The sequence below is a fragment of the Eleutherodactylus coqui genome, chromosome 5, assembly GCF_035609145.1.
Source record: "Eleutherodactylus coqui strain aEleCoq1 chromosome 5, aEleCoq1.hap1, whole genome shotgun sequence".
NCBI lineage: Eukaryota > Metazoa > Chordata > Amphibia > Anura > Eleutherodactylidae > Eleutherodactylus > Eleutherodactylus coqui.
The window spans coordinates 233,708,891-233,729,123 of NC_089841.1; the positions used below are offsets into that span (position 1 = coordinate 233,708,891).

At 41.9% G+C, this 20,233-nt stretch overlaps 1 protein-coding gene across 5 annotated transcripts in view; it reads left to right on the forward strand.

Moving 5' to 3' along the window:
• Positions 1 to 20,002, forward strand: part of MLLT3 (MLLT3 super elongation complex subunit) — a 234,083-nt gene extending 214,081 nt beyond the window's left edge. For all 5 annotated transcript variants that reach the window (XM_066604337.1, XM_066604336.1, XM_066604333.1 and 2 more), the window contains 2 exons: positions 620 to 691; positions 16,651 to 20,002. In XM_066604337.1, the coding sequence (XP_066460434.1) occupies positions 620 to 691; positions 16,651 to 16,782 (204 nt within the window). In that variant the 3' untranslated portion in view covers positions 16,783 to 20,002. The remainder of the gene's footprint in view (positions 1 to 619; positions 692 to 16,650) is intronic.
• Positions 20,003 to 20,233: the final 231 nt, after the last annotated feature.

Sequence of the window (20,233 nt, forward strand, 5' to 3'; positions counted from 1 at the left end):
CTTAGCCCCGCCCCATCCCACCTCCTTTCATTGCAAATAGTGCAGAGAGGGGGCGGGAGCTCAGAGCACTGCTCCTGGCTCTTCCAGCCTCCTCCTCCTCCTGCAGAGAGAGACGCCGTATATCGGCCGGCGTGAATACCCGGCTGATATATGGTCATCTGAATGCGCCCTGAATGTGAATCACTGAACGATTTCTCGTTTGAACGAGCCGGTGATGTATCAGCTGTATAAACAGGCCACCGGGCGAACTGACCTCGTTCACTCATTCAAACAATAAATCGTTTGGTGTAAATGGACTCAAACCTGGCTACTTATATTGTACAGGACTGGCCCATTCAGTAATCTGTAACCTCCTAGCATTCCCAGCTGGCAGCATTTAAGCCTATCTTGGTAGTTTTCATTCAGTGACCTCTTTGCCCCGCGAGAGTGTAAAGTAAGTTACTATTACAGGAGCGAACTCCTCTGCTGCATCGCAGGATACAATAAAACCTGCAGGACCCAGAAAGTTACATTTTTCATGTGGTTGAAGAAGAGATGAAGGGAATTCTATGATCCATTAGATGAAAAGTAGCAATATTGCAGAAGGTTTCCTAAATCTCGCCGTGGTTCTCTTTTGCAGGCGTATCTAGATGAACTGGTTGAGCTTCACCGAAGATTAATGACTCTTAGAGAAAGACATGTACTACAGCAGGTAAGTGATGCAGCAAGCATTGGGGCGGCAGCATTGATATACCCATTATTAATAAAGGTGTTGTGCTACTAAGGTGGTGATCTCCAATGCATGATACAACAGTCTGTTAGACCGTGTTACCATCTCATGATCTCCAGTGATCGCCTGCTAGATAACATTACAATGCTACGGACCTTCAGCAAATCTAAAGCTTAGTATGTAAAGAAAACTGCAGCGAGTCGGATATGTGAGATGCAAACAGTGGATTTGTTTCTTAAAGAAGTGGTCGTTTACTGATCATTTTACTAATGAAATGATTGTGCTTCCTCCAGTGAAAGACACACTTTTTGTTAGCATCTCTTTCCTCTGGCTCATAGGATAGTTTATATGTTGATATTTTTAGGACATGTGACCAGGGTTAAGGCCCATTTAGACATGATTATCACTCAAAAGCCGTCTTTTGAGCAATAATCGTTGCGTCTAAATGCGCTGCTATCGTGCCGCACACTGATATCTCAGCAGGCGGCGCTGATAGCATTCTTTCAGCTGGTATTCCACTGGCAGTTATCGGCAAGACACCAGCTAAAAGCTCTGAGAACAATGCAGCTGTTTGCATGTACAAAACAGCTGCATTGTTCTCAGAGCTATCACAACAGTATTCCGCTCCACCTGCCTTAACTCTTAAGTAGCTAATTAGCTACTTAGAGTTATGCAAAGATGATCGCTCAAAACTATCACTCAAACTGTCGTTTGAGCGATCATCGTTCTGTGTAAATGGGCATTTAGTCCTGATGGGCTCATACACCTTTAAGACTCACTGTGGTAACACGAAAACGAATTCTTACACAATGTCCCATTTAGACGGAACGACTACACGAGTACAGACGTCACTGCTGGGTTCTTTGCGCTTGGGCAGCGCTTTTAGAAAAGCAGCGTTAGGTTCTCTCTGGTTACTCACTCAATTCTTCATATTCTATGGGCGGGGTGCGTTTACACTCAGCCAGAAGTCAGCGATCCAGCTATGATTTTCACAATGGCTGTGCATTTAGACGCATGATTATCACTGAAATTCGTTCTTATGAATGGTAATTGTCCCGTGTTAATGGTCCTTTCTGCAAATAAGAAAGGTGGGAAAATACCTTTACAGCGCCACCTATGGGATGACAGCATTCCTTCAAATCAAAGTGACTTTATAACAAGTCTTATCAATGATTGGGATTAGGAAACCAAACCAGAATACCATACACAGACAGACTGTTTCGGGATGATTTCCCCTCATCAGTGTGCAGCAGGCTTCTGGCTTAGTCTGTGAGGGGCCTATGACGTGGGTCAGAAGCAGTGTCGTGTCTCCTTAAGGAGAGCACCCAAAAAGTGTGTGGAGACACCTTGGGGGTGAGTGGGTCAGGGTATGGTATAGTCTCTCCCCAAGGAGAGCACCCAGAAGGGGTGTGGGGACGCCTAAAAGATGAGTAAGGAGACTTATAAGGCAATGCTCCTCTGGAAAATTTATGCAAATAAGAAAGATGGAAAAATACCTCTACAGAGCCACCTATTGGATGGCAGCATTCCTTCAAATCAAAGTGACTTTATTATCCAGGATGGGGAATGGGAAACCAAGCCAGAAAACCATGCACAGACAGCTGTTTCGGGTTTCTGCCCCTCATCAGTGTGCAGCAGGCTTCTGGCTTAGTCAGTAAGAGGCCTATGACGTGGGTCAGAAGCGGTGTCGTGTCTTCTTAAGGGGAGCACCCAAAAAGTGTGTGGAGACACCTCAGGGGTGAGTGGGTCAGGGGATGGTATAGTCTCTCCCCAAGAGAGCACTCCTTGGCGAGAGACAATGGTCCTTTTGAATTGTCAAAGAATACGGTATGGGTGCAGATTTTAACCCTTTGCAATCCAATTTTGGATTCAGGGTTTCCTAGGGGGCTTTCTCTTTCTGCCATTAAACAATAGTACCATCTGCTGGCTAGAACCAGTACTATGGTATTGGACATGCTGGAGAGGCCCCCCGACAACAGAGCGGCCAGTAATGTACAGTAAGAATACCCTGCCGGACATCGGAGCTGTACAGCCTTCAATCAGAATGTCTTTATACGTCACACAGTGGATTGGAAAGGGTTAAAGGATTGAAAGTTTACCTCTTGATATTTAGTTATTTTCGCATTTTAATTCCTAATTCGACCTCTGAGGCATTAAATCCATCAGACAAGGGATCAGACAAAGGATATCACATTTCTGTTTCCACCAGCACTAGTCTACAGTTACTCTCTAATAGCTACAGGTGTTTCATGTGGATTTAAGCCTCACATATAAATCCTCTGACGCTTCTCTTAAGTTCTTTGACGGATGAACTATAGATGTACGGAATGCCCCAAACTACCAGAAAGCAAGCCGCATGCAATAACCTCACCAGGTGCGGAGAAGAAGGCCCTGGGGATGGAAGCAAAGATTGCTTGTTGACAGGAGCAGAGAAAATCCCTCCCGCTGCCTGTAGACACAAGTTTATGTGGTCGTCCCAAGGTTACACTCATATGAAACAAAGTAAACCAATGGCACATGTACACGGAATGATTCGTGGCGTGATAAAAGATGAATTTACACCCAGAGACAGCTCTGTGTGTTTTTACTGCCCGTATTGTAGAACTCTTTAAAGAGATTACTATTTTCTTTCGCTTCGGGGAGACGACTTGTGTGACAGAATAATGAAGATGTTTTTCAGTGTCGCTTTTCTCCCCGTAGTACAGTAAATGCGCAGCTTACCATAATTATAAGGTGTATTCATAACCAGTTGTAGCAGCCTTACCTATTAAGGAATGTCATTGCCACAGTAGATGAGTAAATGCTACATCTAAGCTTCGGTGGTGCAGAGAATAAAATAACTGAAAAACTCCCGTTTTAGGAAGTTCCGATTACATTTAATGCCGATGCATTGCAGTAACAGATTATGCAGAGTTTAGTTCAGATTTCATATCTTTGCAGGTTCTATACAGATTTCTCATAGCAGTCTTCTATAGTATGTTCTATAGGGAATAGCATTTTAAGCTTCGCAGCAAGTTCTGTGTCGGTAACATAGTATTTTATAGTATTTTAGGCTGAATGAAGACAGTGTCCAACTAGTTCAGCCTGCTCGCCCCCCCCCCCCCCCTTGTTGATCCAGAGGAAGGCTAAAACCCCAATGAGGCAGAAGCCAATTAGCCTATTTGGGGGAAAAATTCCTTCTGGACTAATAATGGCAGTCAGAATAATCCCTGGATCAATACTTGATAGTTCCTACCTGACTGTAAGATCCAGATCAACAACCTGCTGATCACCTAATGTCAATATCCTGTAATATCCTTCCGCTCCAGAAAGACATCAAGTCCCCTCTTAAACTCCTCTATGGATTTTGCCATCACCATGTTTTCAGGTAGAGAGTTTCACAGTCTCACTGCTCTTACAGTAAAGAACCCTTTTCTATGTTGGTGATGAAACCTGCTTTCCTGTAGACGTAGCGGATGCCCTCTTGTTACCGTCGCAGTCCTGGGTATAAACAGATCATGGGAGAGATCCTTGTATTGTCCCCTCATGTATTTGTACATAGTTATTTGATCGCCCCTTAGCCGTCTTTTTTCCCGGGTAAATAATCCCAATTTGGATAGTCTCTCTGGGTATTCCAGTCCCGTCATTCCATGTATTAATTTAGTTGCCCTTCTTTGAACCCCCTCAAGCACTGCAACATCTCTTCTGAGTAGTGGAGTCCAGAACTGTGCGCAGTATTCCATGTGGCCACTATTTTAGTACATGTACTCATATGATTACAGGAAATTGCTCTCCACCACCTCTTCTTACAAATAAAGGCTTGTTTTGGATTATTCTTGAGGCCCAAATGCAAAATCTGTTTAAAGTTCCCCCAATTAACTTGGGAGACAGGATATGTGAGACAATTACTGAAAAAACAAAAGTTTCAAAATAAAAAGTCCAAATAGATTGTGAAAGATTGGCACAAACAGCAATGTTGGTTGTTGTGCACTCCGTACACTGAGAGGGAAATCTTGTAGGCTAGGAACACCTTAGAATAAAGTTTTATTGCATCTTAACTATGATGTACTGAAAAAAAAAGGTTTTGTAGTTGATTTTTCTTAAATAAAAAAAAAAAACAACTTTGCAGTATTTTCTTCTTCCACTTGCGTGTATTCCAGCGCTCTGTAAGCTGCTCCGCACAGTTCAGCGCCGGTTCCATAAAACAAGCCCTCTGGTGTTTAGGAGAAGACTGGAAAACTGCAGTAGAGAAACTTCAACACTTTTTTTTTATAAAAAACTAATTGGAAAACTTTTTTTTTCCTCACAAAATCGATTAAAATACAATATAAAAAATTAATCAAAATGTGTCTAACCTTTAACAATCAGTGATTGGCTACTTTTCTTAACCTTTTGAAGTCTATGTATTATTCTGAGTAATCACAATGAAAGGGAAACCCTTGTTCCTAACTTTTGGTCTAACTTACAAGATAATGGAGACGGGGGTTGTTTTCTCTTATGCACTTTACCTTGCGGTTTGCTTTAGATTTTGAGCACTTACAAAATCATAACACCACCAACCATTGCTATTTATCTTTTCTAATATCTTCAGCATTAACCCCTTCAGTGGCAGGTTTATTATTACCATGTCAGCGCAGCAAGCCCCGGAGCTTTTCCTGTGGTAAGTCGAAGTGGCAAATGTGTACAGTGGCACAGTAACTGTGTCCTGGCCAGCATTTCAGCAATAGGAGCTGTCCATGAAAATCTCCTGGGGTTTAACTGCATGGTCGGAGCAGCAAGCCCCGGAGATTTTCCGGACGTGCCACTAAAGAGGTTAAACTATTTTAGTAGCGCTTTATAGTTGGGAATAGGTAAAACCTACAAAACTATTAAAGGGGTTGTCCCGCGCCGAAACGGGTTTTTTTTTTTTTTAAACCCCCCCCCCCCCCCCCCCGTTCGGCGCGAGACAACCCCGATGCAGGGGTTAAAAAAACCACCCGCACAGCGCTTACCTGAATCCTGGCGGTCCGGCGTCTTCATACTCACCTGCTGAAGATGGCCGCCGGGATCCTCTGTCTCCATGGACCGCAGGGCTTCTGTGCGGTCCATTGCCGATTCCAGCCTCCTGATTGGCTGGAATCGGCACGTGACGGGGCGGAGCTACACGGAGCCCCATTCAGAAAAGAAGAAGACCCGGACTGCGCAAGCGCGGCTAATTTGGCCATCGGAGGGCGAAAATTAGTCGGCACCATGGAGACGAGGACGCTAGCAACGGAGCAGGTAAGTATAAAACTTTTTATAACTTCTGTATGGCTCATAATTAATGCACAATGTACATTACAAAGTGCATTATTATGGCCATACAGAAGTGTATAGACCCACTTGCTGCCTCGGGACAACCCCTTTAATATTGAAAGATAAACCAATATCAGATCCCTGACTTTACAGTGTACAGTCAAAAGGCGATAGGGTAAGCGATACAGTGTAGACAAAAGCGTCAAATTTATACAATGGATGAACCACTTGTACAAGAATAGAAGCGGGATATAAATGACACTGCATGAGTATATCACTAAGCCAATAACTGTGCGTACTCGGATATACGTTGTTATTAGGGTGTAGTGAAGTGGACTGAAAAAGCGAGTGCCCGAATTGGTTTGCATGCCAGTTGGTGCGACTCATTGGCCATGTTGGTGGCTATACTACTGTTTTGTGGTTACAAGCATCCCTGAACCGATCCGGTTTTAATTATTCAAATTGAATGTTAGAAGTTATGATGACTTGATGGCAAATTATAGATGCTGCATAGCAGGAGACTTGGAGATGGCAGTAAGATTGTGATGATGAAAGACTGTTGACCATTTGGTTTGCGGACAGAGATGAGACGAGACGTGGGAGGGCGTTTCATATAGTGAAGGGCATTTTGGATACGTAGCGGAGTTCTGACTTTTATTTTAGAGGAAATTGGTAGCTTGACTGCAAAATGTATCATTGATGAAAGGCCACCTGCCCTTGACAATTGGAGATTCCCATTATGGAAATAAGACACCTGATCTTGGAGTGCAGAATGAAGTCAAGTAAGAGTACTTCCACACGTAGCGATAATCGTTCGCCCGAGCAAACGAACAAATGATGTCACAGTAGGCTTGTTTACTCGGTCACTCTATATAAACACCAAGATAAATCAATAGTTTTTTTTGGGGGGAAAGGGGGTGTTAACCGGATTGTTCAGTTTACCGTACCAGTCAATGAGAACGATTGATGTTTAAACGGAATGATCAGTGAACAAGCTGATTGCTCATTCTGATGTGAATTTTCCATACATTGGAATGTGTGAAATGGAAAGATAGAACAATCCAAATCACTTTGAGCAAGACCTAGTCATCGTTGCTAGACAAGCCAGGGCCAGTATGTCAAAAACTGCCAACCTTGCGTGTTGAGAGTATACCAAGAATGGTGTGATCGAGGTGTAATTGCAAGGGAAAAGGGATCCTGCGGACAAAACAGCTCCTCAATTAAAGAGGTCAGAGGAGGATGTCCAGAATCCTTCTCAAGAACAGACAATGCACAGTCAAACCAATTACAGGGCTGGTGTTCCAACTAACGGGTCTTTAGCACAGATAAGCCAGAACTGGAGATGACCAGATTGAGCAGCCATTGCCATTTAAGAAAAATTGAAAGGCAAGACTCCATTGGGCCATAGATTACAAAAATATTAGATTACTAAGCCATGGAAAAACATTGTCAGGTCAGATGAATCCAGAGTTCTGTTGGACCAAGCTGATGGGAAGGTCAGACTTTGATGGAAGCAGCATGAATCGATGAACCCCCTCCTGTCCGCTCCTCAGAGCACGTCAGTACCTCCCATCTACTTTGTAGCAACTGCAAGAAGCTTCCTGTCTGCATGGGCCTATATTCCTGCAGAACAGTTTCAACATCAATTGAATCTATGCCACAACAAATTACTGTCCAATGTGCTACCGGATGGGTGTTTAACCCTTTAATGACACGGCCTATTTTGGGCTTAAGGACGCAACAATTTTTGGTGGATTTTCATCTCCATTTTTCAAAAGCCATAACTTTTTTATTTTTCCGTGGACACGGCCGTGTGAAGGCTTGTTTTTTGCTTGTCGAACTGTAGTTTTTATTGGTGCCATTTTGAAGTACATACGGCTTTTTTGATCACTTTTATTTCGTTTTTTTGGGAGGCAAAACGAAGAAAATAAACCTTTTGTCTGTTTTTGGGGGGTTACGCTTTTTGCCGTGCAGGATAAAAAGAATATGCAACTTATTGTATGCATCATTGTGGATACGATGATGCCAAATATGTGGGATTTAAATTTTATGCTAATATGGGAAAAAGTACTTTAATCTTTTTTTTTTTTTTTTTAATTTTTCTTTTTTCTACATTATTTCTGTCTTTTTCCCAACTTTTTATGTTTCTGTAGGGCACTTGTACAATAGCACCTATGATTGCTATGATAAGGCATTGCAGGACTTCCTATCGCTTGTATTAGCGATCATAGGCAATGGCAAAGCAGGACGCCTGTATCTGGCAGCCTGTTGCCTTGGCAACCCATTGGGCTCTCCGCGATTTCATCATAAGAGTCCGAAGACGTCACAGACGAAGCGCGCTCCCTCTGTGAACCCTTTAGATGCCGCGATCTATATAGATTGCGGCAGGGAAAAGGTTAACAGCGGGGCTTGCTCTTGCAGCAGGAGGCGGGCTGTCGGTGACAGCTGGCTCCCACTGCATAGCGCGGGATCTCTTCTGATCTGGCTCTATGCACAGGACGTAAGTGTACGTCCTATTGCATTAAGTACCCCTCTGCCTGGATATCCATTGACATCAGGGGTTAATAAAATGCAGGACACAGATTAGTTTATTTCTGGAAGGGGTCGGGCTGGAGGCACCACATCTTTGATCACGCCGGAGGTTACCCTATACCTGTATTTGTCATGCTATATACTTTCATTCTCCATAAGTGTAATACAAGCTGCTGCTGCCGACCGGATTTCATCACACAACCTCTTCGCTTTAACACATTTATAATGATTAGCTAGCCTTTCGTGAAATCCCTCTGCCCATACAATGTGCCATCTTGTTGAAAGTTGCACAAATAATTCTGACTCAGAGCTAGAAGGAATTTGGCAGCACTCCTTTGAAGGAAAGCTTAGAAAAACAACCTTTTACTGCATGGCTTATGCTGTTCCACTCATTTCCCATTGTAGCATCCATAAAATCTTAGCAAGTTAGTGAAAGAGCTTTAATTGCATTTATCTACATACCGTATATACTCAAGTATAAGCCGAGGTTTTCAGCACATTTTAATGCTGAAAAAGCCTCCCCCGGCTTATATTTGAGTGAGGTAAACCCGTCTACCCCCAAAAAACGCAATACCCAGTTGGCGTCTGTGTGCCCTGCAGTGCGGCAAGCTGCTTGAGAATTATCCCCGCTGTCATCTTTCTGTTCGGCTTTGAATTCCCCCTCTGTTGGCGCTGTGTAAGTAAGCGCTGTGATTGGATCAAGCACCAGCCAATCACAGCCAGCACTGGATCATTCACAGCCATTCAGTGAATGACATCACTGAATGGCTGTGATTGGTTTATCGAGTGCAGGCTGTGATTGGCTGGTGCTCAATCCAATCACAGCGCTTATCTACAGAGCGCTAATGGTGGGGGAATTCAAAGCCGAGCAGGGAGAGGACAGCGGGGAGAATTCTCAAGCAGCTTGCCACACCGCCGGGGACACAGACGCTGGCTGGGAGGTGAGCATTGTGGTTTTTTTTTTACCTAGTATATACTCGAGTATAGCTAGCCTTATACTAGGGTCAATAAGGTTTACCATTTTTTTATGGTAAAACGTATTGATTCGGCTTATACTCGGGTCGGCTAATACTCGAGTATATACGGTATATAAGAAAGATCTTAAGTAAAGCAATGTATTTTCACTGGTGATTTTCACTAAGGCTTGTGTTAACACCACCCAAGCTCTTTAATTTGTTTTACTTCAACTTCAGTCTTGTTGATAGAATCATAGTTTTTTATATGTATATTTGCCAGGAAATCGAAGTTTTCAGTAGACGTATTAAGACTGACTAATCTTTTTATCTGTCTATCTCCGTTCTATAGTCGGAAGACCTAACACCAATAATTAAAATGACTTTCCAGTTAGGAGCTCAAAGTTCATATATATGCCAGTTAGGGTTGCCACCTTTTATCACCAAAAAGTACCAGGCAAGGTAAAAGGGGGTGAGGGGTGTAGTTTGGGGGCCAGGCTTAACGCGATGTGATTTTTACCTCCATTGTTCCACCTGAAAATAAATGAATAAACTGACAAGTGTCACTATTCTTATATTGTGGTGCTAGACGTTAATGCCTCCTGTACTGAGTCGTCAGCTGGGGGCGACTTCATAATGAGTCACCAGACACAGATACCTCCCCTGTCGGGGTGCTGGCCGCTGACGCTTTTGGAAAAGGGGGCTAGTCATGACTTATTATATTCAGGGGCGTACATAAAACTCATGGGGCTCCACAGCAAAACTCGGAATTGAGCCCTCTCAAACCCCCTAAGAGTCAGTTACTAGGTGTATGCAATGTGGCCAGTTTCAGATGAGCTTACTACAGATTGTAATATGCTCATCTTAAATGAGCGTATTTTTGCACTTGTAATATGAACTAGTGTCCTGGCTCGATGTTTGGTCTGGCCCAAACTGTCAGCATCGCAGTCAAAGATGCTCTCGTAATACACTCGTCTGCAACTGGCCTAGTAGTGATTACATTGTATTCATCACCAGTGATCACAGGTCATGTCATCTCTGATTGGTGACCTCAATTTTCATTTCTCTTCCCTATCCGGGCCTAGCCTTACATAAAGATTTCTTCCAGCCTTGCAGAGTCTCTGCATCCTGTCCTCATGTCCCTCTCAGTAACCCCCATAGTATTGGTGTCCCTTCTATGTCCCCAACAAGTGACACTGCCCGCTGTGTATATTGCAGAACCTTCAACTGGGCAGCATCCCTACAAGCCTGTCAAACTGTTCAACTCACTCATCAGAGAAGCTCCGGACCACCATGTACTAAAGCTGACAACGGACTCCCAACTCCCAGATTCGTGTGCGCTCTGTACATACACCTATTAGCACAGGATCTGGGAGAGGGGTCAGTTGGTTGCTTCAGCGCTGTGATGAGTTTTATGAACAGTTCAACAGGCTTGAAGGTATGCTACCTGGCCGGAAGTTGCACGCGTCTCTCTTAATTATTTTTTACCCGCCATTAATCAGTAAAAACAATTATTACTGGTATCGGCCTTTAGGAAGAATTACCAGCCAGGCTGATGATTTGCCGGCCAGATGGCCACCCTAAGGCCCGTACCAGCAAGAAATGATGACCTAATATTTATTTTTTCTTGAATCCTTCAAGACTTCAAAAAACTTTGAACATGTCCTATTGAGATTTCATCACTTCAGTTCAATTTCTTTTTGCATGTTTTAGTGTATGCTTTGTTGGTACAGAATAGTAGTAGAGATGAGTGAGCACGCTCGGTAAGGACAGTCAGCTGCGGGGGGGGGGGGGGAGAGAGAGATCTCTTTCACTCTCCCCCGCCGCCCCCCCCCGCTGCTCCCCTGAGCACGCTTGGAGGAGAAGGCAGTTACTTGGGATGAGCGAGGCTCGCTCGAGTAACTGCCCTTACCAAGCGTGCTCGCTCATCTCCAAATAGTAGGCTACACCCAGGTAATGGACCTACTCTTTTAAATCTTTTGTTGTGATCTCTTTCTAAGTTGTTGGCTTACAGCCTAATAACCTTTTTTTTCTGCCACGGACATGTCTCATATGTCCTGTCAGGAAAGGGTCACTGGCATATGAGATGCGTACTAGCCACAGGAAGCTCTAACTAAAATTGTGACCGTCTTTAATTAAAAATTGCTTTGCGTTTACAGCTGTTATGTAGATCTATATGCTTTCATTCTCTGAAAGTAGACAGTTGAGCACCTTCATGCCATTTTGTATCAAAGCTTACCGTTTTGTTAATTAAAAAAAAAAAGCATAATTCATCTTTGTGGCTAAAAGTCAGCATAAAACGTCAAAGTAAAAGTTTTGGCTGGGATGTGTAGCGCTCTTGCGTGTCTCGTACGCCCGCGCCTGCATGCATGTATTTGAACAGAAAAAGAATACATAATATTAAATTGGAAAGTACAAATATAATCCATGAAAAGCCCCCGCCAATCCTTGCCAAGATGATGGCTATGGGCCAATTACCCTACAGACATATATCAAAATTTACAGTAGGTGGCACTAGACACAAAAGTGGGGTTGCCAATGTAGAGATGAGCGAGCACCCAAATGCTCGGGTCCGCGTTATCTGAGCCGAGCTTTTCATAAAATTTGAGAGCTCTACTCGAGTAACGAACCCCATTGACTACAATGGGAGACTCAAGTATTTTTGTATATGGGACACCGGATGCTGAGCTTTTTTTTTTTTTTTCCTAGGGGGGGGGGGTCGGTCTCTCTCTCTCTCTCGGTCTCTGTCTTTCTGTCTCTCTCTCAAAATTTGCCAATGACGCGCGGTGGTGAGGAGCCAAAACAGGGACGTCACAGCGGGGAGGAGCCAAAAACTGGGGCGGGGTCGAACATAGCTTGATGCTCGTTCAAGTAACAAGCACCATCGAGTACGCTAATACTCGAACGAGCACCAAGCTCAGCAGAGTATGTTCGGTCAACTCTAGTTGCCAACCTAAATTCTACTTTTCCTGGACAACTTATACAAAACTCACAGACAACCAACATTTTTACAGACTCATTGGAAAACCAAACTGAATGATAAAGATTAAAGGTAATACTTGCCTCAAGGTCAGACACCGATGTGAACTCATTACCAGCCTTTACTGCGAACTGTAAAATGAGGATAATTACAGCCATGACAACCTGCTCGAGTGCCATCAGCCGCAATATATCACACATCTGGCTTTTTTCATGGACAATAGTGGTCTATTTTTACAGTCTGTCCAGTTGAAGACCCTGCAAAAAAGCAAGTATATAAATAGCGAATAATTTCACTAGAATGTAGTACAGTATAACAGTGTAAGCCTATAACTTCTATGAAAAGTGAAAATTACTTGTATAAAAATGGTAAAAAGAGCAAAAGTGAAATGGCCAAGGATGAACAGCACAAGAATTACATTGATAGCATGAAAAAATTACAGCCATAAAGGCCCATTTACACGCAACGATTATGGCTATTGAGCGATGATGGTTGTATGTAAATGCTCCCATCTTTCACTCTTCAGGTGAACAATGATTTTTAGATGAGCATAAAATCCATCGTTCAGCCAGAGAGAAGATAACACAGATCACATGCTGTGTTTGCTGTCCATGGCACTGGAGTCTCCATGGGACTGCTGATTACATTGTATTCAGCAGGACAAAGGAGCTGAATGCAGAGATTAAACTATTCTCTGCATACAGCTCCATGAGGCTCATTTACATGCAAATTAAATGTGATAAGCTACTAATGGACATTAGTGTCTATTAGCAGTTTATGCAAAACAAATCTTTTGAACTATTATCCTTGCATGTAAATGGGACTTTAGTTTAAACACCCTGGACCTAGAGCTGTTTACCTGTGGTAAACAGTTGCTGTTTTATTAAAGTTTCAAGTCATGACAGGTTACATTTATCGTTGCAGTGCTGGTTAAGAATTTTAAGATGTATGACTTTTAATATACCTTGAGATGTTAACCCCTTAAGGACTGGTCCTTTTTTTTTTTCAAATTTTCCGCCCCACTTTAAAAGAAATCATAACTTTATATATACATCAGCATGGCTTTCTCAGAGCTTGTTTTTTTTTGCGGGATGAGTTACATTTTTTTTTAATGGTACTATTTAGTGTGCCATGTTCTATACTGGCAAAGCATGTGCTATATTGAGCGGACTGTAATGGATGCAGCAATACCAAAGGTTTTGTTTTTCTATTCTACCCAGGCTGCCATGGCAACTTGCGATCACAAGGCAGAGGGGCCATTTAGAACCCCCAAACCTCCGTTGAGGGATTTAAATTCCACTGTCGGAACGGACAGCAGCATTTAAAGGGTTAGCAGTCGTGATCAGCATTCAAGCTAATTGCGACGGCTGTCTGTTGTAAGAAACAGCCGGCAGTTGCATTTAATGGAGCTGGATCGGCTTCTGTTCCACCTCCATACAAACCCCCGAATGCACAGGGCGTAAATTTATGTCCTGTGTCGTTAAGGAGTTAAAAGGAGTCTATCACCTTGAACATGCTGTCCAAACTGCAGACAGGAGGTTATGGAGCAGGAGGAGCTGAGCAGACTGATTTTAGTTTTATGGGTAAAGATTCAGTATAACTTCTATTTTATTCATTTAACCCTTTCATGACGCTGCCCTTTTTTTTCCCCTCCCCCCCCCCCCCCTAAAAAAAAATCATAACTCCTTTATCCATCGACATTGCTGTATGAGGGCTTGTTTTTTGCAGGACGAGTTGTATTCTTCAATGGTGCTATTTAATGTACCATATAATGTACTGAAAAACTTTAAAAAAATTCTAAGTGGAGAGGAATGGAAAAAAAACGACATTCCGCCATCTTTCAGTGCGTCTTGTTTCTACGGCGCACAAACATTACATTTTTTTCAATTATTTTCTGCGGTCATCTTGTGCGCACAATAACTTATTTATTTTTCCATCGACGTAGTTGAGCGAGGGCTCATTTTTTGCGGGACGTCCTGAAGTTTCCGTTACTACTAATTCAGAATACATACGACTTTTTGATCGCTTTTTATTGCGTTTTTTCTGGGAGACAGGGGGACTGAAAAAGTGCATTTCTGGCATTCTTTATTTTTTTGGGGGGGACGGCGTTCACCGTGCGGGGTAAATAATGTGCTACTTTGATAGATTGGACTTTTACAGACGCGGCGATACCAAATATGTATTTTTATTTTATTATTTAGACCTTTTTATTACAGATATGGCAAAAGGGGGGTGATTTAAACTTTTATAACTTTTTTTTTTTTACAATTAAAAAAACTTTATTGAGCTTTTTTTTAACTTTACTTTTAAGTCCCCCTGGGGGACTACAATATGCGATACTTTGATCGCTCCTGCAGTATGACATAATGCTATAGCATTACGTCATACTGCATTCTGACAGGCAGCCTATCAAGCCACCCCACGAGGAGGCCCCTGGCAGCCATGACACCTGCACGGCTCCCCCGATCTCACCGTGGGGGGGGCCATATGGGACCCCCCGAAGGCTGTTCAGAATTGACAGCGGCGTTTAAGGGGTTAATAGCCGTGATCGGCCGATCCCAGCTATTGCCCGCGGGTGTCAGATGTAGTAAACAGCTGGCGCCCGCGCTGTATGCAGAGATGTCGCCCCGCGACCTCTCTGTATACATACCCCGACGCTCCAGGACGTACATTTACGTCCTGGAGCGGGAAGGGGTTAAACCTCTGCGCTGAACATTCCAATGGGCAGAGCTATCAGTGACTGACAGCTATCCGGTATGTACAGTCATAGACAGACAGCTATTGATCACTGATTTTTATATGTTAAAAAAACCTCCACATTCATAACTACCCATACTATAAAATTACATTATTTAATCAGCAAAAAAAATGAAAATAAAATGCCAAAATAGCCATTTTCTGGTTTTTATGTTGCTCTCCCTCAAAAAGCAGTATGGACTTCAAAAGGGTACAAATAAAAAAAAAAAAAAAAAACTCTAGCAAAAATTAAGCCACAGCTTTGTTGACAGAAAATGTAAAAATGCTCTGGTTTTGGAATGTGGTGACAGAAGTAAAGTGTGATCTATTACATTGTCTAACATGCCACTATTTCTGTATATATTATATTTTATAATGAACCTGTACTGCCATGTACCTTGTCCTCCACGGTCTTTGAGAGAAAATGGATTTTTTTTAAATTGTTTTGTTTTAATAAAGTAAAATGTTTTGAAAAAAAGTTTCATAAAAAAAAAAAGTACTAATTGTGTAATAATAGTAAAACGTAATAAAGCCCATACAAATGTGGTGCTATCATAGTGACCCATAGAATAAAGTTAACATATTTATACCACACGGTCAGTGCCATAATCCCAATAAAGGTGTTCGTTTTTTTTATTGCTTCAGCAAAAAATTAATGAAAAGGTTATTCAATATATTCTATGCACCCAAAATTGGTCCCTATAAAATCTAGAACTCATTCAACAAAATACAAGGTATCCTACAGCTACATTGATGAAAAACTAAAAAAGGTATGACTGCTGAAACAGAAAATTAGAAACAATTGGCTAGTTTTTAAAGGATCAAGTTAGTTACTGTGTTTCCCTGAAAATAAGACCCTGTATTGAATTTGGCCCAAAAAAGCGCTAGGTCTTATTTTTGGGGGGATGTCTTATTATACTTATCAGGCTCGGTCCAGGTCCCTCCCGCTGCTCTCCGGAGCCATCGCATTGGTTAATTGAGCACTGAATTGATTGGCTGAGCAGCACTTGAGAACCAATCAGCCATTGCTTCCTGGAGGTGATCTTCTGTGGGCAAACAAGGACGACAGGACTCGCCACGTGACTCAAGACAGCAGCAGGAGGACCTGGACCGAGCCTGCCAGGTAAGTATTCATTTTTTATTTTTATGTAATACAGCTAGAGCTTATTTTTGGGGTAGGGCTTATATTTCAAGTCTCCCCGAAAAATCAAGGCAGGTCTTATTTTCAAGGTAGGTCTTATTTGCGGGAAAAGGGGTTAAAAATTGATTTAAGATGACTGAATGCATGAATTATTTTTACAAGGTTACCTTTTCTGGAGGATTTTCCCAGTTTTTGTGTGACTGTTGGGTTATAATGAGGACCTTTGCGGCTGCTGATTGTAACGGACTATTATATGGATAACTGTGCATTTACGATTCATTGTTGGCCGAGCCGTATAATCTATTGTTATGTAACTAATCTTGTTTTCTCCAATTCCATTTTACAGATAGTGAACCTTATAGAAGAAACTGGGCACTTCCACATCACAAACACAACATTTGACTTTGACCTTTGTTCCCTTGACAAAACCACAGTCCGTAAACTACAGAGTTACCTAGAAACTTCCGGGGCCTCCTGAGGGTGTGATCTGGACCTGCTTACACGGACAATTAAGAGACTGGAGTCAATGCAACAACTGAACCGATCAGAATGGTTCAGGATAAATCATCGAGGTCTGGACCCTCGAGAGAGAGCAACACGGAAAAAAATACTCCTTGGGATGTTTTTTCACTATTCTTGTTGTTTCTTATGCCCAGAATAGGAAACTATGAACCACAATTAAAGAAGGATCATCCTTCATGTTAAATATACATTTTTGGAGATTAAACCTGGAAAGCCTTGAAAACTAAAGACATGCACAACATTACTTCTTTCATGAACTGAGGTGTTCAGTATGACGTGTTGCCATGTGACACCCATCCGAGCACACACACTGCCTTACTATGTGACTGATCTATTTATTACCGCATATCTAGGTTCCAAACATCCGTGTGGGAATGACACTACCAGATATTAGTAGGTCCTTTTACAGCGGCCTAAAATACAAAGCTCCATTTTTTGAGCAAGACTGCCGTCAGAGACTTTAACGACTAATCAGCAGAACATTTCTCCGCTCACATAGCAAATACTTGGTTTCTAGATCTACCGGCTTAAGAAAGGCTTGTCCCAAAAACACCCAGAGGTGGACCCAAGATTAAGTTCAGCCATCATCCCTGCTTGATTCCATACCATAGTTGTAAGAATCTTCCACAAATGCTCCCAAAACGCGTTGTGATTTGTAGCCTTACTGGGTGAACTAGTCGAATGACCCGATACAACAATCTGTTTTTGGGCTGATTTGAGTCTTGCAATGTTTGTCTCTTCAATTCAATGTACTTGTGTCCTTCTCAATGTTTTCTCTCTCTCTGATATTAAATAATGTTCTTTCTACTTGAGAATATATATAAAATATATATATTCTGCACTATTACACCGCTTTTCAAAAAGTGGAGGCAGTCTACAGATTCCTTGTTGAAAAGGACCTAGTCCTGCCACATTGTTAACTATTGATGTAGTAATTTTTTTTTTCATTTGGGACTATTTATTACACATCTTCACTGTCTTTTGCCGACAGTTACCTTTAATTATTGCTACCATGGACAAAATGGCATTTGATATTTAGGTTTTTTTTTTATGTTCACGTATTTGTTTATGGTCACTAATGTCAACTTTTTTTCTACTCGGAAATTAAATTCTCTTTCCATACAAAATCTACAGTAATTTGTTTTTGGGATCAATTTTTGGAGTGATGTAAGGATACCCATTGTACTGTTTACATATCTATGATGTCTTATATTAAGGAAATACATAATGGTATTTTTTTTAATTTCCTTTTAGCCCCCACATTAATTAATTGACTGACTTTTTTTTTTTTTTCCTAAATATACTTTTCTTTAACCCTTTCCAATCCACTTTTGGATTCAGGGTTACCTAAAAGGCATTCTCTTTTTGCTGTTATATAACAGTGCCATCTGTATGTGTGCACCAGAGAGGCTCCGACAGCAGAGTGGCTGGCAATAGACGGTAAGAATACCCTGTCGGACATCTTTTGACATTGGAGCAGTACAAGCTTCAATCAGAATGTAGGAAGACATGACAGTGGATTGGAAAGGGTTAATTTAATGGAAACGCACTGGCTTGGGATTCAGCTTAAAAAAAACTGACTTGTACTGTAGGGATATACAGTAAGTAATCCGAGGGGGTATTTATGAAACCTGTTGCACAGGTTGTGATGAAATTTTGCAACATCCCATACCAACAAATCCATAAACCTTCACAAACTCTGCTTAACAATACAGAATATGTTTTGGAATGTTGACTGTGGAACTTCATTATTATTATTGTGCATGGGCTAAAACTTGAAGAACATTCGAGTCAATGACTTACCATCCCCAGACGCACTTTACTGCTCTCTTAATTGCATCATAGCAGATTGTAGTTTGGCTTCACATAGTTCCTCAATTTTTGAACCAAAATCTTCCATTTTCCCATTCCATGACGGAAGAGGACTGTTAATCGTGGGTAGATTTGTACTGTTTTATAGCGCCGTGTCAGCTGTATTTCAGGGTTTTCTAGAGCGTAGACTACAGTCGGCTCACTCTTTACTAAACGGACCGCTGTAATATAAATTACAGGAACGTTCCCGACTTGCAGTTACACTGAAGATGTGTAGGTCTTCCTGCCAAAGATTTGCATCTCGTTATTTCATGATTGTCCGTCCAGTTGCAAGAACAAATACTCCACTCTTAACCCTTTCCAATCCACCGTCTTACCTCTTAAGACATTATGATTTAAGGCTGTACAGCTCCGATGTTGGAAGACATCCGTCGGGGTTCTCTTACTGTATATTACCAGCCTCTCTGCTGTCGGAGCCTATCCAACGTGTCACCTCATGCAGTACTGGCTTTAGCCAGCAGAAAGCGCCGTTGTGTAATGGCAGAAAAAGAGTAAGCACCCCCTACAAAATGGATTGGAAAGGGTTAAATGCATTCTGCGGCTTGTATATAATCTATACTGCCAGTGGTGATACTGAAAGCAACCAGTCCAAGTCTTCAAACCCCTACATTTGCTGTTTATAACACTGTATCCATCTATGTCCATGAACAGCCCCCACAGACTTTTTGATACGTCCGTGTATTGAGCGATGACTGCACTATTGGTAAACGATCCTAGTGTGACTAAGTGTATACAGTATTCTAAGCAGATGCAGTATATTCTCACAGTAGTCAGTCTGGATACCTTGCCTACAATCCTATGTCTACTCTTTTCTGTGCTGCAGACTTCTCATTCCTCTTGGGTCCGATAGGTATGTGCCACATTCTCTTCTGTTTCCTTCTTATTTGATCCATGTATGACCGACGTCTTATTGTATTCCGATTCCAATAAGATTATTTTTTTATGTTTGTTTCAGCCCAAAGAGTTATTATTTTTGTATTTCCTTTTTTTTTTTTTCTTGTATGTTTTTTAACATGGGAGCATTTAAGTTACTCCCCAATGAACAAGTGTACTTTCCAGTAATGTTATGACTCTATAGGATGATTGGCATGAAGCATACTTGAAACAATTTGTTGTATAGTCCACTTCTCAATGTGCAATTTATATCAACGAAAGCTTAAAACTTCAAAAAGACGCATGTGTGTTGTTTTTGTTTTGCTGTTACTTTGTTGCGATATGTTAAAGTGTATAGAAGTCTTGAAGCGGTCTTAACCAATTGATGCACAATCTACATGGTACGTTCCATTAAACCGATGCATATCTGTCGTTTGGCCCATAAATCACTTTTTTGTAACTTTTTCATCAGTGAAGTAATTTATGGGATCATGCTCCCCTCTTGTTTCCTATAAAAGCAGCAGCACAATGATCCGTGTTTTCTGTTATGTCTCAAGCAGAAGGAAGTCATGAGCACCGCTGCTATTTACAGCATCACGGTGAATGTGGCATCTATTAGTCATACATCGGCTTTGAACTTTCAAAGGGCACAATGAAACAAA